Raw genomic sequence first — 22,020 nt, forward strand, 5'->3', positions numbered from 1 at the left:
AGTATCTGCAACAGAGAACTAAGAGTTGGGAAACAGGCTGCTGTTTCATGATACTAGACTGTTACTTGACTTGAGCTAACGACACAAAACAAAATTAGAGTTATTTCTGGGAAGCTGTGAAAACAGCTATTTAATTATAACTATACAAATTAATTTGCCTTCAGTGAGGATTAAATATTGACAGATTTTTTCAAGTCCTCAGTTATTTCATTCCTGGCCATAAAATTTCAGCTATACCTGTCTCTTGATATCAAAACTCAAGAGTATTAATTTTTTCTCTTCGCTGTACTTTAGAGAATGTAATATAAAATGTGTTTCTAAACATGTTCACAAGCATGTAGAAAAGCAATTTAGAATTCTAGATCCTCAGGTATGTCCTTCGGCAAACATCTCTAGCTCATTTCATTAATTAAACAGAACATTTCCCAATACAGTTAAATGGCTCCAAAGTTTCTGATGTCTTTCATTAGTACTAGACTCAAAAGCTCTTAATACTTTTGTGCTTTTATTGCACTGTGACCAAACAGAATTGTATTTGTGAACTTTCTGTACTTTAGACTGTTCCTTAGAATGAAACAAACATTGAAAACTCATTTCACACCGTGCTATTTAAGTATACTTTTGTATTTCATGTTTTCTCACTACTCTTAATGATTTTGGCAGGAAATTTTAGCTGTTAAATCTGCAGATCTAGACAAGCATTGTTAACCATTGTAAGGAAAACTAAAAGGGCTTTCATATGTAAATTAAGCTTTCTACTTGCCCCATATATACTAATCATATGCCAAGTGATCTTAAAGCTAGAACTAGAAAAACAGAAGAAAAATATTTTAAAGCATGGCATATATTTCTGAAAACATGAGAGTTTTAAGATTAAACAGACAAATTCTATTATATTTAAGGAATATGGCACAAATACCCTTTTCCCAACTTTTTGTGAATTGTAAGTAATTGAGTATGATACCAAGCTTTCAACAATGAAACATCTAGCTGCATGTACCAAGATGTACGTGTTTTGTAACAGTTTTCATGCTTTCCTACAATTGTAACACAAACTTATTAATTGGATCTCTCTTTGAAAGGAGAGTGAGAGAAGAAAGATGTTTAAAGGCTTTTAGAAGTACCTGACTGATGCACTGAAGCTGTTTAGCAACACAGTGCAGAGTCTCTTGAACAACCCTCCTGGAGTGCTGCACAAATAAGCCAGGATTCCTGTATATCTGCAGCAAACTAAATAACTACAATGAAGAGTAAGGTACAACAGTTCCTGTTAATACTATGTAAACCTGTATTTGTACACACCTGCTGCTCTGTGAGTAATAAACCAGGGCTGGAACACATTTTCTGGAGTGGTTTGACTCCTTATTCCTCAACGAACGTTCTGGCCCTTCCTTAGAATCCGACCATGACTAGGATTCATCACAACTAGTGCTCCAACGTGGAGCCAGATTATTTAGTATGTGTGGAAAAATCATAAATTGTCATCAGGCACAGCAGAAACCTCCTTTCTCTACTTCTCCATTCGGACTTGAAGAGTTTTACACGTTTGCCTAAGAAACAAACACATGTCAAGTACTACACTGTTACGGAATTACTTACAGAAAACAAAACTGGGATAGATGGAATTTTCTTTAACTTATACGTAAAAGTGCAGAACAACAGGAGGAAACATATTTCAGAACCAAAATAAATTCTCTTAGCAAAGGAGCATGGTCTCAAAAAAAAAAAAAAAAAAAAAAAAAAAAACCCGAACAATAACAATAATTTCAAAGGAAAAGGTTCAAATATACTCAAACTCAAACTTTGTGATTTGTCTAGAAAACCAAACAGAAGTGGATAAATAGCATTTGCTCTCGTTTTTGCAAGTATATCAGCATTCTATGATGAAACAGTAATTGAAAGAATTGAATAGAATTGAATTGAATTCAATAGAACTTTGATACAAATAAGAGGCATGTGATCAGAATACATTTCCTTCTAAATGAAAGATTTGAGTGTTTTCTTAACATATACACATTAAAAAATACAAAACAAAACAAAAAGAACTCAACTGCATCAAGTTTGACAAAAATGTGCATTCATAGGAGAACTCTACTTACAGTCACTTCTATGGCTATTAGGCTACAGGAAACACAATAAAATAACATCAAAACACGCTATTCAATTCAGGCACCTACTTCCTTATCTGGATTTTTGAGATAAGTTTTTGGATTTGCTGATAAATTGATTGTTTCTGAAAAGGGGTTCACAGCACCTCAAAAGACCAACTAATTTTCTTTAAATAATGCTTACAAAAGATAATTATCTCCCTTTTTTTCTTTTTCCTTTAGACCTTTTAATATAAACGTCCTACCACAGATTATTAGTAACGTCTATTGCAAGATAAAACTCATAAGTTGGATGGTCCACTGATTTAATAAAATAACTACACATTTAAAATATTATCAGAGAAATAAATGTGGCTCTGGATTCACATTCACTTAAATTTGATATTTTACAAAATAAACGTAATTGATATAATGCACTGGGACAATTATCACAGTATATAACTGATGAAGAAAAATGAGTTATGTCAAGGATAAATATAATTCATTACTTTTACAAATGTATTTTGTTGTTATTCTCTTCCAAAAGATAATGTTACTACAATGTCCACAACTAAACTTTCTCAGTGATTCTGTAATTCAGCAGAGAAATCAAGTTTATGTTAGACTGTTAAAACTTCATGAAATTTTTCATTTACAGACAAAAGTTTTGTATTGAGAGAAGACTTAAACATAAACCTTATTTTACTTTCTGTAACAGATAATAACTGTAGTAATTCAGACAAGGATATATCCTCTTGTGGTTTTTGGAGGTGATCACAGTGGGACTGCAGCATGACGACATAAAAGACTGCAAGACAATTAATTAAAAAAATGTAATTTTCTTCTGTTTTATACCATCTAATCATCACAAAAGGAAGACAAAAATAACCTCAGTCCTTTTTACAACAAGGCAATCTGAAGGATTATAGAGTCATACTACCCTGCTAACTCTGAGAAAGTAAAGGGAAAAGCAGAGTCTTTTTGTCTTTCACTCAATCTTACAGCACTAATCTAAATAACAGACTATTATTCTTGATTGGAAAGCGAAAACTCTACCAACCAGCTACTTTTGTCTAATATGCTAACAAAAAAAAAAAAAAAAAAAAAAGTCATTATTTTAAACTAGGTTGAGTTTTTAAATTGCCTAGTAGCTAAAATGGATTTTCACCTTTTAATGTATTTTTTCAGAAACTGTCTAAGATTGAACTTCAAATTATCCCTAGTAATGTGTTATCCCCAGGTGTGTTATTTTTCTAGGGATTTTGAATGAAGAATAACAAGCCATTTGGATGAAATCAAAATAGAAACATAAATTATTTCCTTACCTGTAATTTTATCTCCTCTATGAGGGTACCTGCTGCTCTGTTAGTGCAGTACTGATGTGTTTTCTACCTTTGTCCCAAGCTTCAGATTCCTTTGGTGATTTTCCCCCACTTGCTTACCAGCTTCCACTGCTGGCATTTTGAGGTAGTGCACTCACATTTGGCTCCACGAATACTGCCACAGCTGAGGGAATATAAGACAACTAAAAAACAAGTTAGAATACAGGAGAGCAATATCCAGGCAGGAAAAAAAAATGTTTAAAAACAATGAATCAGTCAGCAACTTGAAACACTTTCATCATTTTCCTCTTTCTTTCCATCAATTTAGAGTCTCCAAATAAAGAAAAAACTTTCCCGTGTGCAGAGAAAATTAAGGCAAAGTAGTGAGTGCTGACAGAGTAGTGGGAACCCATTTAGAGAATATAAAATTATTTTAAGGGAATCTAATTTTAACGTTCTCCAGTCTGAGTACCCATCACACTATCACTCTAATACAAATAAGAAACAGAAGAAAGGTGGCAGATTTAGAAGATTACAGAAAAATCCCTTTCACCCTTTGTCAGTTCTTAATAGAAGCAAGAAAAGGGAAGATTGAAGAGCTTTTCACCTAAAAGCTGTCATAGATGAACAATTAGGATGATTTCTCACTGCCTAGGGAAAAATACATAAAGCCTGGCTCACTAGGAAGTAGTCAGGGTCACAGATGCTCATTCCTGACTAGCTGTTGGTCTTGGTTATTAGAGAAAAAAGAATGAAAAAGAGAAATCAGTACTTCCAATTTAAATTTAAAAAAATATACAGACAGAGATCAAATCCACCATCTGTGCTTGAAGGAGCATATAGATGACTAGTTTCCCTGTGATCTTCTTGAACATCTGACATGTATGATCACAACTTCCTGTGGCATTCTTGGAAGCATACACATTAATTCCAGAAAAATTCTTTGATGGTCCTCATCAGCATTTTCTCCAAACTTGTGATAAACTTGAAATACCTTCTTGCTTGAGTATTATGGAGATTTCCAGGTAAAAGATACAACTTCCTGTAAGTTCTGTGTTCTGGGGATTACCTTAATGCTGTTTTTTGGACTTCATAGTGCACAGAAAAGATGTAATCTGTCTAAGGAAATAATGAACTCTAGAAATGTGACTAAGAACCTGCCTTGGATACTCCATTTCATTTGTGTTGTGTAAAGAATCTGGATAGTTCTCCTCATACCTTCATCTTCTCATTATGCTCTGACTAGTACATGACACAAGACAAGTTAAATATGAACGTAATAGAATAGCTAATCATAATTAGTCATTTGTATTCAAAATTTGAACTAATGAAGAAAAGGCCAAAAGGTTCTGAAGGTTGCAGCCTTCATATTTCAGGAATGTAAGTAACAATTATGTGATTTAATGTCAAGAAAGAGAAAAAGGACTATCACATAGAAATCTCTAGAATGACTCTCAAAAGGAAGTTGGTTTTGCCAGCAATCAGCTTCAAAACTGACAAGCTGCATTCTAGGAGAAAGTTTATTCTTCTTTTTTTGTAGATAATGTTGAAAAATAACTATTGGCAACTGGAATTAGAATTACATCTTGAAGACAATAAATTTGCTACGCTGTTCTTTTCCAAGATCACTCCAAAAAAATTGCAAGGAGGTACAACAGAGGGATCTCAAGATTCTAGAATACCTACTGTACATTTGACTAGATTGGTAACAGCACAAGAAAAATTAATTTCTTTGGTCTTCTTTTGGCAGGGTTATGTCCCTAAGCCACAAAGCTCAAATTCAAGATGAAAGAAAAAGCTGCTGTTCTGTCTAGAATTGTTGAGATATTTTCTGGTATTCTCAAACCTGAACACACACAATTTTTGGACATTTTAAAATATGCAGCTCCACTAAAATTCCTGAATCTTCCATTCCATTCCATTCACAGGTTACATAGAAACAATCCATTGCTCACTGGATATGATACCCATCTTTATAAACTGGAGACACCCTAGTGTTCACTTCTGGCCTTACCAAGATGATACTATAGGTCACATTAGGCAAAGAAGTCATGGTGAAGTTGATATTCTGCAGCTTTACTCAAAATCTTCACTTCAGAGCTCTATGACATTTCTCACTGCAGATATAGAAGGTACTGAATGGTAGTTATCAGGACTGAAAGATCTGAGAACGAATCATCTGTACATGCTAATAAAGGAGTAGATGCAAGATCAAAATCTACTTTTAGAACATACAAAAACCTTTGAAGACTTTTCTCACTAACAGTAGTATCTTTCCTGAGATGAACCAAGTCTTCCTCAGGGTGAAAAAGGAGTAAATTATAAGCTATGAAAATGTAAACAATTTTGAAAATTTTAGAGAAATGAATTTAATGTTGGTTCTCTTTTTTTTTTTTTTTTTTTTTTTAATTTAGTCCTAGAGATCAGTCTCTCATTTATTCTTGCCTGAAATACATATTTTTTTTTCTTCAGTCCAAATACTCTTTGGATAGGAATGGACTGTCTTCATTATTCTAATTAGGATTCCAACTGATTTGGGGGTTTTCCCTAGTCACACCAGTAACTGTATGAATGCTTTGTATGACTGACTTTTCTAATTGTTTTTTATTTTCTATTTATTTTTTCTCTCCCTGCAAAAAAGCAGAGCTAAAACAGAGTAGAACATCTGAGGTTTTCTATGCAGTCCTAATGAAGAAGGAAATACCTCAAGAAAACTATGAAATTTGGGAGAACTGAAAGTAATACCTTTTAGAAAACTGCAGTACATTTTCCCACACTCTTACATCATTTCTGTATCTGAACAGTTTGTGAAGCTTATGCCAAATAGAGGCAAGAGTTCTGCATGCAGCATTGGGTAATGAGAGGTTTCAGAATACTCCAGTCCTTCTGAATGAAATTCAGTCTTTCTGACTTTCAGAAACGATCCAAAGCAGTCACAGACCACAAAAGAGGGTGTGACAAGGAAGAAGCACAAGTTTTAGACGTACCAACATTACTCATATGATACAGGCATTTGAATGTCATCTCCCTATATTTGTAAGGTACTGCAAACTGACAAAGGTTTCCCACTGCTAAAGCTAAATAGCTAGATATTCAAAGATTCTATCTTACATAGCTCTGAAAGGGCACAGAGGCTGTAAACAAGAGTAAAAACATATTTGGTTTCAGTGTTATGCCTTTTCCACTTTGTAGAGAAGTGGAGAAAACCAGTAATTTACATACGGCCTTCAGAAGTCATTCTTATTTTCCATTATAGAGGCAGAAAATTATTCTTCAGACATGATTTTAGTATCTCAAATATGCCAGCAAAAGAAAAACTGAGGGGAAAAAATAATAATAAAAAAATCACAAGCGGAAGCGGAATCTTTTGGGACAAAGGCAGAAAACCTCTCAGCAGGACTGATGGATTGAAGGATTCCCAGGTGAAGAAAGCAATACTTGCAAAAAATAATCAATTAGTTAATTAATGACATGCAATTGAATCCATTTATGTTTTTCTTTAACAATGGCAGAAATATTTGTCTTTGATTTTGGAGTAATTCCATCAATTTTAAAGTTTTGTAGAAGCGAAAATAATTCTGTGCAATGGATACTATCTACAGATTTGCCAAAAAGAAAATTATCCTCTCATAAAAATGTATAAACCGTAATATATATTACTAACACTTTATGAATGTGGAAAAGGGTTTGCAGATTTCATTTCTCATGATTTGTACAGAGTACCCGCTCATAAAAATAATTGGAATAAAACCTCAGAACAGCTACAGACAAGACCTAAGGCAGTCCCAAGTAGTACAAGGCACTGAAAAAAAGAATCGAGGCAAATTTTCAAACCTTCTAGGCAATTAAATTATGATAAATAAAAAAATAATAATAGAAATACTACTCTGATCTTCATATATTTTCTTAAAGTAACACATTAACAAGCTCTCCCTGTTCAGAAGAGCTGTATGTATGAATATTGCTCTTATCCCATTCTCTTTTGTTGTTCTGTTTTGCGACAGAAAATTTCCTGAGTTGAATAGTTGGAATATCTTGACCTGCACAAGTTTTACTGTCATTCGACGACTTTGCTTATAACATTTCAGATTTTAAATACAAAACGCTTTCATTACATAATTTCATACAAAACATTTTTAACATCCCTATTTTTATGGGTCTATTTTATTGCTTTCTGGAATGCACTGGATTCATTTTTTCCATCATATTTCAATAGAGTTTGAGTGAATCACTTGTTCTACCTTGTAATCAGATGAAGAAGTCCATCTGTATTTATAGTGTAGAAAAGGTAAGTAGGAAATGGAAGAACAAGTTAAGACCAAGTTGGAAGCCAGGTCTAGTATGTGACATCATACAGTAATGAACTGCTAACTTTTGCATTACTCTTAAGGGTTTTGTAGTTAGTTCTGTAATTAATTTGGATTCGTGTAATTAGAGTCACATGCCTGTGAGAAAGTTCAGTACTGAACTATTAGATCTGCTTCAAATAATTTGCACAGCCTGGTGAACTATCTCTAAGTGGCCTCTTGCACTACCTTAACTCTCTTCTTCTAATCCTTATCACCATAGCTTGTGTCTCGCATTTTGTTTTTTGTTTGTTTATTTGTTTTTAATACACATTCGTCTTTAGGAAAAAAACTATGACTTGTCTAGATTTGTGTGATCTATAAATGGCTGTAATCAAGCTGTGAGCCTGAACTCATGTCAAATGTATGCTTGTAACAGGAACCTTTCCATAGGATAGAACTAGGCCTGCCAGCTTCATGTTTAAGACATACATTTGGTATTCTGCAGATATTTTTAAGAGATTCAGTGAATTATTTACCCTTGAAAACTGGTGATTCATTCAAACCTTTTGGAAAGCTACACTTGGGAAACTCTAATATGTGTTGGCCAGAGATGTTAAATATTTTCCTCAAAGTCTCCAAGTGTCCAAAAAAGATTACTGTTTGGGCAACCTACAAAAAAATACTGATCTTCAGTATGAATGAGTTGTGACAGTGGATCAAAACAATAATCACTAATGCAAAAAGTTAACATGACCCTAGAAAATGTTACCTTATTTCCATTCCCAGCTCATTTGTTCCCTGAAACTTGTGTGCATTTTTTAAGAAAATGTAGACATACCATTTATTGCTATTTTAATGACAGATTAGATACACTGGGTCTCTGAGTTAGCAATGAGAAACATGCTGAGAAGCTGCAAATTTCTGCTAGTGACAGATTAGCCAAAGGCATAGAAAGAGATACCATAGCAACAAAGAGCCTGTCACAAGTGCAATCACTCTTTTCCATAGCTAATATTTTGCTACAGTCTGTGCACTTACTTGTATTGTAATCACATCCTTTTTATGAACCACTGTATCCCTATACATATTGTTCCTATAAATCTTCACCCAAAATTTAGGTAGAAGGTGAGATATCTATAGACAGAAACTTTGAAGTGAGGCAGGGGGATAGAGGAGTTTTACAGCAAGGTAGTCTTTTAATTCGATTCCTTAAATAATATTTAAAGAAGCACTTCCTAAGATTATTTACTACTGACGCTTGGCAAATCACTGATTTATCCTGTATTTCAAGTTTCACACTGGTCACAGCAAAAGGTGAACTGCTTCATGTGATGGAGGTTAGTACTAGATTTACTCTGAAAAAATGTCACACAAAAAATGCACTGCCTTATTAGTACAGAATGATTGCAGAGATACCTCCAGTCTATCGTAAACAGCCTAAAATTCCCTCTACACACAGTGTTCATGAATTTCTGATTTTTCAACTTGCATATCAACACCGGTACTGCCTTTTGAAAATTTTGGAGGAAGGAGGAGGAATAAAGACATGCGAGAAAAGCAACTACAATAGCAATATTTCTTTCCAACTTTAGGAAAAACAAAAAACAAACAAACAAACAAAAACTTATAGTTTCAATTTTTTTCTGTCTGTTGCTGCTTAAAGAGACAGTGCATCTGTTGCTGATACAGAGGAACAGAAATTAACAGCTAACACAGCTGCACTGCTGATGTCAGCCTCAGTTTCCAGAAACACGTTCTTTTCTTCTCTTATCCAAGGACACATTTTAGTTCTCATTTTTTTGTATTGTCTTACTCCCATGTTGGTTACGACAGTAGCTGAATCACTGTTAATGCTGCCATCTGATATTAGGTTTCTTAGTAAACACCATCCTGCCTTCAGCCTTCCTCCTATAGCCCATTGCAAAGCATTACTGTGTAAAAGTACCTAATGGAAGCTCTTTCATTCCTTGGGCTGAAAGCCTTATGAACAGCACACTTCATAATTTGAAACATAAATAAAATTATTGCTTCTCCTATCAGCAGCTGTAATTAATTTAGAAACAATATAGTATCTACAAGTGAGAAAGAGGAGACAGGGTAAAAATATAAGCAATATTTATAGATAGCAGCAGAACTGCATTGATTCAGAGTAGTGGAATACACACGCTGAACACCATTTGTAGCCAGTTGGTGTGTTTGGACAGTATCCTTATCTGCTTCCAATGATGTTATTAAATTTTTAGTTTGTTTTAAATTCTGGATGTCATAATGCAAAATTAGATTAAATGGAATATTACAAATATCTGACTTCAGACTCTCTCCAGTATTTTTTGAAATGTAGATAAACACTCTAAGTATGGATTTCTCTCCATCCTGGCAATATTTCTGTTTGTTCCTTTTTTTTTTTTTTTTTTTTTTTTTTTTTTTTGCATTAGTCGTCTATCTCTGGTATTGATTTGGAAAGCAGATTTGGATTTGGAATGTAGATAAATGGACTCAGTATGGATTTATTTCTGGCCACGTAAAATTTCTCTCTTATTTCTCTCTGTTCTGTATATTTACAGTACTCTATTTCGAATATTGGGTTGGCATATAGCTATCTAATAATATATTAACTATTGATTTCTTTCTCTTCTGGAGTGTGCTTTTACCCACATATTAAAAATAATAGCTTGTTTTCAGAGTGACAATTGCAGTTCCTTCTGCCTCTCATAAAAGTGTGGGTGTTAAGCTATTCCAGAAGTTAGATGCTCATTTCCAAAAGATGGCCTTTTATGACCTGTGTGAAAGTACTCTTAGCACTTGTTGATACGAAAATATTACTTTGTTCACTTTCACCTTCTAGAGATTTTCAAAGGTTAATAAGAAATACCTGCTATGCAATGTATCTGATCATTTTTGTTCATTTATATTATTATTATTATAACAACAAGGCTGTCCTAAAAGGACATGCACTGGTTACCAATTTCTGATGAATAATAGATATTGGGCACGATGCTCATCACAGTATGATTCACTTATTTGGCATACAGCTGAGTATCTTCAGAACGTTTTAAAAGCTTCTCTCACACTGTATTACATTTGACAGTGGTCAAAGCCCAAAGCTTCCCAAACTGACAGAGAATTTAGGATTTTTCAGATCAACTTCCTACTGAAGACCACATCAAAGAAAGCCTCCTAGACAGCATCTTCTTATTCAACACTAAGCATCCAAATGTTAGGCACTAAGTTAATCATCAAAGCTTTCCTTCAGAATTTTTAGGGAGACATAAGCACCTTCTAAAGATAATTCATCTGACCTATCTTAGGACAAAACAGATCGTTCTCTGGAAGTGGGCAGCTGTCTCTGATACTAATAAGATAGACTGGATCTTAGGATAGACAGTCCTGTTCTAAACAAATACCAGTGAATTCCAATATGAATGGTTTAACCAGAGCTTTGTATTAAATTGTACCTTATTCCACTAGCAGTTCTACCAAAACAAAATAAAAGTTCAAGGACAAGGTATTGTTTTGTATGAAAAATACCAACATATATTTCTACATATCTTCATAAAATACCAGCCCACCTTATCTGAACAGATTTACAGACTATGCTGAATTGCAGCCCAGGGGCACTTCCCCATTCTTGAGCATAAGAGTAACTTCTTATCATATCACAGCTTTGGGATCTGAAGGGAAGCCTCAAGATGCACCACATACATTCCTGCACTCCAGATTCTTTAGAAAAAACATCTGGGTTTATGGTTTGCCCAAGAGCTAAGCCTTGCTCCAAGCTAGTCTGAGGGTTGATGCTTGGGGAACCAGGATGCCCAGGAACCATTGCAGTTGCACTTTCACACAAGTCACATATAGCTTCTGGTGCTTTTACTTGAAGTAAACCTGTATTATAAAGACAGTAGACAACGTGCTATTCTTAAAAATACAAGTAAAGCCTAGCATCTGGATTTGCCTTTGAAAAACCACTGCCCAGAGATCTCCAGTGTGAAAGATGTGCACTTTGTATTGGTGACAAATAGGAAACAGGACTTTTTCTGCTCAGATGATCTTATCTGACTGCACAATTTTGCTGGGTGTGGTATCTAGTCTTTGTACTCCTTCATTTATTAAAGTTTTTTTTTTTTTTTTTAACGGCATTATCAATCTCATTCATAATTCATTATTTGGGGATTCAAGTGATGAGAAAATTGTCATTTTAAATGGGCATTTGTGTTTGTTTGTTTCACGAGATGGAAAAGAAACACATCAAGAGAACTTATTGAATGAAGATAATTATTTTAGAAAAAGGTTGGAAGAAAAAAAGATTATTTCAAAAGCAAAAATACTTCTTCAGATTTTCCCCCTTTCCTACAACTTTCATCATTGCGTAAGGTGAATATCTTGGCAAAAATTTTGTGTTTATTCTGCAAAACCTTGAGACTAGCCATACAGAAAAAGAATTCATTTATTTCCTTCCCCAAAGTTTCTCAGTCTGGAGGAAAATGCCAGAATGTCCCTGGCTCTCAGTTATGCACATAAGCACTTCATAATTCAAATTAATGAGTTTCTGAACATCTTCTTTTGTTGCAGTATAATGTTCAGGAACACAAACATATATTTCTCTACATGAAATCATTAGCTAAATTGCCATTCCCTCTTCTCTCCTTCCCCTCCTGCAGGCTTCATAGGCCCAAAATAGTCAATTCTAAGCCAAAATGAGTTTACTCAGTATTCAGTTTACTCACACACATACTCCTCAGCCCAGAATTCATTGCTTTCCATGAATAACTCCTAACATCTGCATCTTCCACTAGTATGTAGAGAAATTAGGAATACAGTTTAATCTTTCCGTAATAGCTGATATTGCAATACTAAGGTAAATAAATGCTATCTGACTTTTCTTAACATTTGGATTCTCAGAACCAGTAGAACTCACACTATTTCTAATCTTCTATTGGTTTGTAAATTTATTAGATCCTTATTTATCTAAATAAAAAGCAAAACCTCAAGTAGACCAGATATTTAAAAATAAATAAATTTTCTTTCATTATTCACATAATTTGCTCTTTGCTTAAATTTTTGCTTAACATAAGTATCAAGAATTTGGCATCGTCACTCTTTATAGTGATACAATTAAATATTCTAACAGATCTGGACAAGAAAAATAACCTCTTCCTATTACTGCTTTAATTTCTACTGTAGTGCTTAATTATTAAGAGCTTGTGGAAATCTAGGTGCTGCTTTTAAATAATGGTATTCTGTAGCTGAGAAGACAGTACTTCAGCAGTTAATTTACTTTTTAAGCTCATGAAGGAGGCAAACTAACAGAAGATGTTTGGAGATGAATATAGACCTCATACTTTCTTAGACCCTTTCAGGAAAGCTTTCACAATGCTTTACTGCAGTACACTTAAATCGCCTTGGCTCTTCAGTTCTTTCACTTCTTTATGCTTTTACATTATATATGATCATCATATATGGGTTATTTCATTTAACAATCAGAGAAGTATTATTCATGTCTTCTTAATACTGATTCTCTGAAGAATTCTTCTTTATTTTCCTTTAAAAGGAGTTTTGAAAACTCATTTAGAATTTTTCCTGTTATTTACAGACTTGGAGGAGCAGAAAGAGGAACTACAAAAAATATTATATTCACTACAAATTAGGGAAAAATACTTGCTTTTGATAACAAGCTACTCCTACTGCAGTCAATTGCATTCTTAATAGCTATATATATTTTTCCGGGCATCAGAATGATATCTGTTAAAATCCCAGCCTCTTGTGCCCAGAAAGACAGAGAATTTCAATTCCCTGAAACCAAGTCTCAGTAATTTGAATTCAAATTTGGGAATGTCTCAAAATTTTTGGAAAATGAAGAATGGGGAAACACATAGTATCTGGGCAAACTAGAAGGCAGAGCAAATAGCAAGGGATTTAAGGAAATCAGTTTATGATTGGTGGTTATGCAGGTTATGATGGCCACTGAACTGAGTCAGTGTGTCTAATAAGTGGTTTTTTCATAGTATTACTTCTGAGAAACCATGAAGTGAGTCCTGAGGACTGCCACTATCCATGGAGGACAAGAAAAGGCCAACTCCTCCAAAGAGGCAGACCTGTGAGTCTGCAGCAGAGGCATAAGCCCTTCCAGACAATAGCCTTGGGCTTCTATGAATTCCTAAGGGCAGGCATAATTTCATAACCTTGACAGAAGAACTTATCTTTTGACAAAATGTGAAGAAATATCCTTAAAGAGGTTCCTATTGATGTCTTCCCATTTTGTGATCATTTTTATTTTTTTTCCACAGGAGGGTAATCCAGAGCCACACTTTTACTTATATGCTTATTAAACAAGTTAAATATAAAATGGCATGCGTTCTTGAGCACTAATAGTGTCATATACAATGCAGCAGTAACAAGGACAAATTTCAAAACATACACACACTTCTTTTCCTACTTCTATCATCATTACATTTTTTCTAGTTCCTTTCCGTTGGATTACACATGCACACACCTTTTATATTCATATAACCAGATATGCATTAGCAGGTACTTAGTTAGGTTACTAGGTTAGGTGGGCAGAATTCAAGAACGGTTAGCTTCAGAATATATACATTTGACAGAGGAATTGGGAGGAGAAGAGTACATCAAACATTGAGGAAGTATCCTTCCTTCAAAGAATGTCAAAATGGCAAAAAACTTAGGCGTACAAAAACTGAGACATGCAGATCTCTCCGTGGAATAAAATATAATTCAGCCAGACAATACTACATTTCAGTACAATCAAGGCATTCAGAAATTTAGCACCTACATGGGGAAGATTTTATTCAAATGACTTAAACACTCAGATACACCTATGTTAACAATGTACTGACCTGACACCACAAACAATTATTAGAAACCTACAAGCAAAACAGTGATCAGGTATGGATAGGGGAGTGAAGAGGTGAAGGTGTTCTTGAATATATACATACATATGTGACTTCAGGGAGCATTTATAATGTTTTATGTGGATATAGAACTGTTGATCCTTTAGAGAGACAGTTCTGGATTTTGAGGAAGTTTGAGAATTTCCTGCTTAGCTGAAGAATTTGCTACTCTTGTGTTGGTAGGCACTAAAAACTGAGATGACAGAAGGTTTACTCTGTTTTCAGGCATTGTATATAATGAATGTTAGATTTACTTTAGATAATCTAATTTTGAAACAGTGATAAAAAAAAAAGTGTCAAATGGAGAAAAGGAATTTACTGAAACCGAAAAATTTGTAGTCAACCGGTCACACAAGACAGAAAGAACCAAAAGATCCTCTTTTAATTGCATATCAAATGCTTACCATGCCCAGCAGTTTCTACGTCACAACATGGTAATGCCATGTTACTGGTTAAAATGTACTTGTTTGCTATCCTGTAAACAAAGAGCTTAGCACAGTGTATACATTTTGTTTCAGAAAGAAATACATGTCAGATTGTAACATGTAATCATTACCAGTAGCTGAAAAAGGTGTCAATTCTATCATCTCCACTGCTCACCTGAGACGGTCTGGCACACTGCTTACCATGATCAAGCAACTGCTATGTATGCTGAGATAAGTGTGCAGGACGATGACGTCCATTCCCAGTATGAGTCTCTTTCCACACTTCTTTGCTCTTCTCAGCTGATGTCTTCCATGTGTACCCAATTTCCTGTGCACGTTTTTTTTTTACCTGTTTGTAAGGTTGGTTGCATGTAAGGTTGCTTTCATACCTACCCTAGTTGTTTTCACTTTATTCCCAGAGGAACAACTCCATCCCTTACGATCTGGAAGAACCTTACACTCCTCCCCTTCAAGACATGGTTGCATGTGGCACCACCATTTCTGCTCCACTATTGAAGCTACAAGAGAAGAAAATAACTACATTTGCATGTTCTTGAAATGGACATTTTTAATATGTCATTATATTGCATCACTTCTTTTATTTTCCATGAAAATGTTGGAAATATATTAACCAACATTTACTCTGTGATTTACAGCCAGCTCATAATCTTCACAAGAAATGAAGCCTCAATTTGCACAAGGTGCTACATATTTCAAAGACAATCTCTTTGCTACTTTTTTTTTCTAATTTACTGCAGTTCAGAAAGTAATTTCATAGCATTCCTTTCCAACTCTCATTTTCTCTTGCTCAGCCAGATTTCAAAGTTTTAAGCAGAGTCTCTTCTTTTGAGTTAGTATATTTTGCCTGATCTACTCTACAGTCTAGCACAGGCTGATTAAATATATTTCCCAAAGATGACATATTTACAGTTTCTTTGACAGCCAACAACATATCAACAGTAAAGAGATCATGGAAAGGGTGAATCCATTCTGCTCCTCTTTCAGAGAAATAGAAGTGAAAAATAAGCTAGTATATTCCCAATTAAAACATATGAATCAATGCCAGATTTGTTAAATAAAACATTAATACTGTACAATGAACAGAAAATATATTGTTGGTCTACAGAGCCTTTTCAAAAATAGCCAGAATTGTGTTCTCTTTGTTTCCTTGTTTAATGCTTTATGATGAAGATAAATATATAAATGAAGTGTAAGACCGTAGCATATGAAAATGACATGCTCTTGTAGAGTTTGTGTAAACACTTTTAATTAAGTAAACTCCATACACTGTTGGGGGCCCTCTATTGGTTAGGTCAAATTTAGCTTCTCAAGAGGTCTCCTTCACTAGCATCTAATAATTTCACTTAGCATTTCCACAGAGTTATAACAAATAATTCATTTTTCCCATCATCATCTCATTCACCTTGGGCTTGCCGTTCAAAATGCAGAAGTCTTTGTCCTCTTATTTTAAAAAGCTAACTGCAATACAGTGGGTTTTTTGTTTTGTTTTTTTTTTGGGGGTTTTTTTGTTTGTTTTTGTTCTTTATATCTTTAAGCTAACAAAATTATCTAGGAACATGCAATAAAAGGAAGCAATAGAGGTAGTCGCACCATCAACACAAGAAGGAGCTGCCCGGGTGGTTCCTGCTACCTGCCCAGGGAAGCAGGAGCACTTCACTGTCTGTGATCTTTCTTCTATCTTGTTCTTATTGCAACATCTGTGGAGTGCCACCACTTCACAGGTCCCAGTTTTAACATGGTGAGCTGTGAAAATAAGAAGATGGGCAATTTGATAACACTGTGAGGTAACATTGTATTGTTCGAGAATACTTTTTTTGTTTTTCTTTAATTAGAAATGCATCAAACTCAGATCTGTAAGGCAGTCTGCCATGCATGAAACTAGAATTACAATGGTACTAACAGTAGATTGTAAAGTTGATTTCTTTTCCAAATGTAGTGTAACTATCTAAGGCAGAAAATGCAGGCTAAAGAAAAGCAATTGGAGAAGGCTGCATACAGAACTGATCCAGTGAAGTGGAAAGCAGAGACATTATAAAACTAATGTACAAAATACATTAATTTCTGGACTCCCATAAGCAGCTGTATATTTCCACCAAGTTTTTTTATTCTTTTCCCTCAGGGTAAGACCTTGGAAGGAAAGTATATCAACTTTAAAATTCATACATATGCATATATTTTCAGATTCTATGTGTCCAGAGTTTATGTCCATTGCAGTCGTGGTTTTCCATAAGTTCTCCCAAAACCTTCACGCAAATGGTCAGAGAAGAGCTGGCAGGATACAGCAAAAGCCTTGAAAGAGGAAATGGAAAGGGAAAAGATAAAGAAAAAAAAAAAAAAGAAAAAAGAAGAGAAAGATAAAGAAAATGGAAAAAGAGAAAGAAAAAAAGAGAAAGAAAATGAAAGAAAAACTATTAAGGAATTGCATTTTAACTGTCTGCCTGGCACTGCAAAGGAAGTCTGGAAACAAAGGAAATCAAAGTTTTTCAAACCCAGAAGACAACAGGACATCCTTCATTATCTCCATGCTACTCTAACCAATGCCACTGGAGTCCTATGAGAGGACTTATGTGCTAAGATGGAAAGAAATCTGAACTTATAGCTGGTTCATATCTATAACATCATACAGGGAGGAACAGGAATTACACAAAGCAACAGTTGCTTTAGCAGCTGTTTTTTCTGCTGTTAGCATTTGGATGCTCTGCACTGAATGGTTCCGTTACCTTTTATATCCTAATGAAAAAAGTGAGTTTCCACATGGAGAAAACCCTACCAAGGAACTCTCAGGAGCCCAACATTGGCCATTGGATCTACTGAGCTGTTATTGCACAGTATCAGCTCTCAAAAGGACCAAAGGAGCAAAATACACTTGATGTGGAATATGGCCCCCAAGAACGTTCCTAAAGACAAAACCCACAGGCAGTAATTAGACTCCGTGTCTTCATTAACAAAACATAAACTGCTAAACATTTCATTTGGGCAATTATGCATTTTGCAGTAGAACAAAGTCTATTGAACAGCCTGTGATCTCTGTAGTCATTCATTGCATCGTGCTACATCAGGCTGCATTATATTCATCATATTATGTTGTACTACATCTGAAATGTTATAACACAGTGAAAATTATTAACCCATGATTCATCTTATTATGATACACTGAAATATAACACACACACACTAAAAATCTATGAGAAAAATATGTAATACGTGTGATATATGAGAGAACAAACATGAACTGCTTTTGTAAATTCACATTCATTTTTATTTTGATAGGCAATTACACATTTAATATGCACACATGCTAATAAAAAATCACTGTTTTTGTGTTATTAAATATACATTAAAAAACACACATTGAATCTTTAAAAATAATGTAAATTTAGTGAGTTTCTTCCCACTTAATTTTTCACTATATTAGTTTTCAGTCCTTATTTGTACTGTAATGTGTCTCAATGATCCTGGAATGTAATCCCTTCAGTTTTTCATTAGGTAGCTTTACAACAGCTCTACCAAATCTCCAGAAATGTAATAATATACCTACAAGGAGAAATTAGTGTGTACATCAATAGCCATCTGAAATGGAATCCAGTTTAAAGAGCTGTTAAGAGCTTTGAAATAAAAGTTCATTCTGAAACAAAACTTTTGAAAGACTCACTCTGTACTGATTAGGAAAAGAAAATTGGTATTTAAAGTCTTTTATTGGAAAAGACTGTAATTAAAAGAAATGGTCACTTAGTTTCATGTACAACACAGGAAAGCATTTCAAAGGGTAAAAAAAATGTGAAAAAGGAATAGAATAAAAAATAATCACATACTGAGAGAGACCTATCATTATTAAAATTGTTTTTAAATGTTCTAGGTATGAAATCAAAACAACCTAAAAGGTAATTATATGTATATAATATATTTCAATAATTGAAAATCTAGGCCAACCATCCTCTAGTTTCTGTTTACCATCTAGAGTGTGCTATGAATATTCCCTGAGAGGAAATGCAGGGATTTCAGCTCCTTATGCTATCACATAATTAAGTTTGAGTGCAGTAAGTACAGTATCTGTCACATTCATGTGAAATGAAAGCCTCTGTGCAGTAGATAACGGATTTCCCACAACCTAATACAAATTAACCTCATTAAGCCACTGAAGCATTCTACAAGAGGAGATGGTATTCCGGAAGATTCACAGTTTGGTTTTGTTTCTTCTTCTCTGAGCACAGACTTCAAAGCATGTTGCTTGGTTTGCAGAAAATGTTTGAGGAACTGAGTGCCATTTTTGGAATCTTTCAGAAATTCATTATTCAGAACCACCACAAACACTCAGCACTGCATCCTCTGCTAATGCAAGTAATCCTGCCTGAAATCAATGTGAAGAAGGACTGAAGAAAGAGACCAAGAGATATTTGTGTGTACAGACTGTGAAGTTTTCCTGGCGATTATATATAATATACATGTATATTATGTTTCAGAAGATGTAACACTGTAATATGAGACTGCAACTTGGAAACCCATTAATGGTGTATCCTGTAATTAGCCTGCCACTTTTACAGCTTTTTTTCATGAAGTGAAATTGTCAATAGCTATCTCATTAATCAGCATGATACAGGTACGTCAAAACCTTCAGGACAATTATGATTCTGGAAAAAAATAAAGCTAAGTAATTATTATTTCTCACTTTATACGTCATTGAATGTGCTTAAAGAATATGCTTAAACATATTTGGTAAATAAATTTAAATATATATAATTTGTAACTATTCTTGTTCCTTCATGACGGTTTTAAATTTATTTCCTTCAGATGAATGACATTTTAGTCATATTTGAACACTGCATCTGGCATTAAGTTATGACTCCAAGTCCTTCACTTCTGTGAGAAGTTTGCTACAAAGCAGATTGGAAGTTATTGCTCCAGGTTATTACTTTGTAACTCACAAATAGGAATATAATCTATTTACCAAAATGCAGTGTTATAGACAAATCTAGCATTAAATTAGGTACAGTATTCTGAATGGACTGCTCATTTCAATCACCATTTCTCAACTTTTCTACCTGATCATTCAAGTCCAGGTCTGACACATATTTGCTAGGTTTCATTTGATGAAAGTTGTATAAGTCATGCAGTAACACAAACATGGGCCATTAAAAAAAGAGGGAGAAATACGTTTGCATAGCCTGGATGAAATAAAGTCACGGATTGTATCTGTACACAGGCTTCCCATCATTCTAGTAGTCACTGTAAAATAACGAGGGGGAAAAGTCATAAAGGCTCCTTTACATGCTCTCTGCCAAGACACAGGCACAACTGGGTGATACAACTAAGCCAAGCTAATGATGAACAGGTACAGAAAAAATAACAAATCCCTTGCCACTCTTCCCACACTCTTTCATCCCCTACTTGCCTGAACAGCGTCATATAAAAAGGGTAAGCCAGGGATTTAGATGGGCAGAAAAATATCTCCTTTTTTGTAGAGTTAGTTCTCTACCAGGCATAGCTCCTACAGCTGAGTACAGAGACTAGTGAGAAGATTCAGCCAAAAACAAGGAGCAGGAGCCGGCGACCACTGACTCGTCATCACCTCCTCACACAGAAACCAGTTCTTCACTGGCATACAAGCACTGCAGCTCTGTGCTATCATATTCGATGAATGTAACTTCTTTTATTACCTTCCATTTCACTCCTGCAAGATCAGAGACACTATGTAAAATGTGCAAAGTTTTCTGGATATTTTTAAAGCTTGCCACAAAAGCAAAGCTTTGGTTAAAACAAGAAGCAACAGATCACCAATAAGGAGAGGAATGGAAATGACTTTTAGCCCCAAGATTCAATCCGAATTTCATATAATGCTACATAAACTTTGGCCTTTTTGTCATCTTGGGGATAATTAGGAAGATGTACCACATGAAATACTATAGTGATCCAATTGTTCAAACTATATACATATGTAGTCTTTATTTATGCATACCATATTCATATGAATAATTACATTAAGGACTGCAATGGAACTACTGATTTTTTTATAACCATCTACAAGGGAAAACAAACAATATTTCAGCAGATTATCAAACTGTTTCATTATTTCCCCCATGTAATTAGTCATTATTATGTACCTCAAAGATATTTAAATGGGAGGGGCAGGGTAATACTACCAGAAAAATAAATAAAATTAGCTATTAAAATACACCATTAACAGAAACAGACTATAAATCACTGTCCTACCTATGGGTGACCAAGAAAAAAAGCATGTTTTCTTGTTCACATAGTCTATTTGCTTGCTTTATTCTGATTGACATGGAAAACAAATGTAGGTTGTACTTCCGTTACACTTCAGCAATTTCGATATGTCACATCATTCTCAGTGTGTCACTGTAGATAGGAAGGATTACAAATTGCAAAATCTTGCTCACATGCCAGTATATAACAGAGTACCGCTGCATATTTTTGGTAGTTTAATAAGTATTAGTACCTGCTATATCTAAGCAATCACAATCTTGTACAGCCACAGTTAAGCCACAATTTCCAACCAAGCTTTCTTTGTTAAAAGCCAGATAAAGGTATATGAAACAAAATAGAGCATCCACTTCCTTCACAGAGTCATAGAATGACTTGGGTTGGAAGGGACTCATTTGATTAATTACAGTATCCTTCTGCTATATCCACCAAGCAGTAGGTAAAGAAAAGACTGAATTTCATTCAATCCTGCTCTTATTAGCACTGGGGTGATATTGCTATAGTTTGGGTGATCTAAGAATATAAGAAACACAAAGCGTTTTGTTACTGATATAATCTCTTCTTTGATCAGCTACTAATGTAACGGGGAAAAAACAGACAAGCTTTCAGGTGTACAAGCTTCTGTGTTCTTATGTGAACAGAGAAGATCAGCTTCATAGCCTAGATGGAGAACTGGCAGCACTGAGAGGAAAAAAGCAAGGGGAAGTGTCTCGTACCAGTTACCTCTTATTACCTCTGGAATGCAGCAAGCC

The 22,020-nt window shown here is 34.6% G+C and overlaps 1 protein-coding gene across 8 annotated transcripts in view; it reads right to left on the reverse strand.

The window, feature by feature from the left end:
* Positions 1-22,020, reverse strand: part of TAFA2 (TAFA chemokine like family member 2) — a 186,938-nt gene that overhangs the window by 7,415 nt on the left and 157,503 nt on the right. For 3 of the 8 annotated variants that reach the window (XM_085220218.1, XM_085220227.1, XM_085220201.1), the window contains exons 3-7: positions 16,640-16,792; positions 15,422-15,546; positions 3,413-3,612; positions 2,784-2,895; positions 1,303-1,550 (exon numbers count right to left, since the gene is read on the reverse strand). In XM_085220218.1, coding sequence (XP_085076344.1) covers positions 3,526-3,612; positions 15,422-15,546; positions 16,640-16,792 — 365 coding nt within the window. In that variant the 3' untranslated portion in view covers positions 1,303-1,550; positions 2,784-2,895; positions 3,413-3,525. The remainder of the gene's footprint in view (positions 1-1,302; positions 1,551-2,783; positions 2,896-3,412; positions 3,613-15,421; positions 15,547-16,639; positions 16,793-22,020) is intronic. The other 5 variants (XM_085220238.1, XM_085220203.1, XM_085220247.1 and 2 more) reach the window with 5 other exon arrangements.

The sequence above is a fragment of the Meleagris gallopavo genome, chromosome 1 (genome assembly GCF_905368555.1).
Source record: "Meleagris gallopavo chromosome 1, MGAL_WU_HG_1.1, whole genome shotgun sequence".
Lineage (NCBI taxonomy): Eukaryota > Metazoa > Chordata > Aves > Galliformes > Phasianidae > Meleagris > Meleagris gallopavo.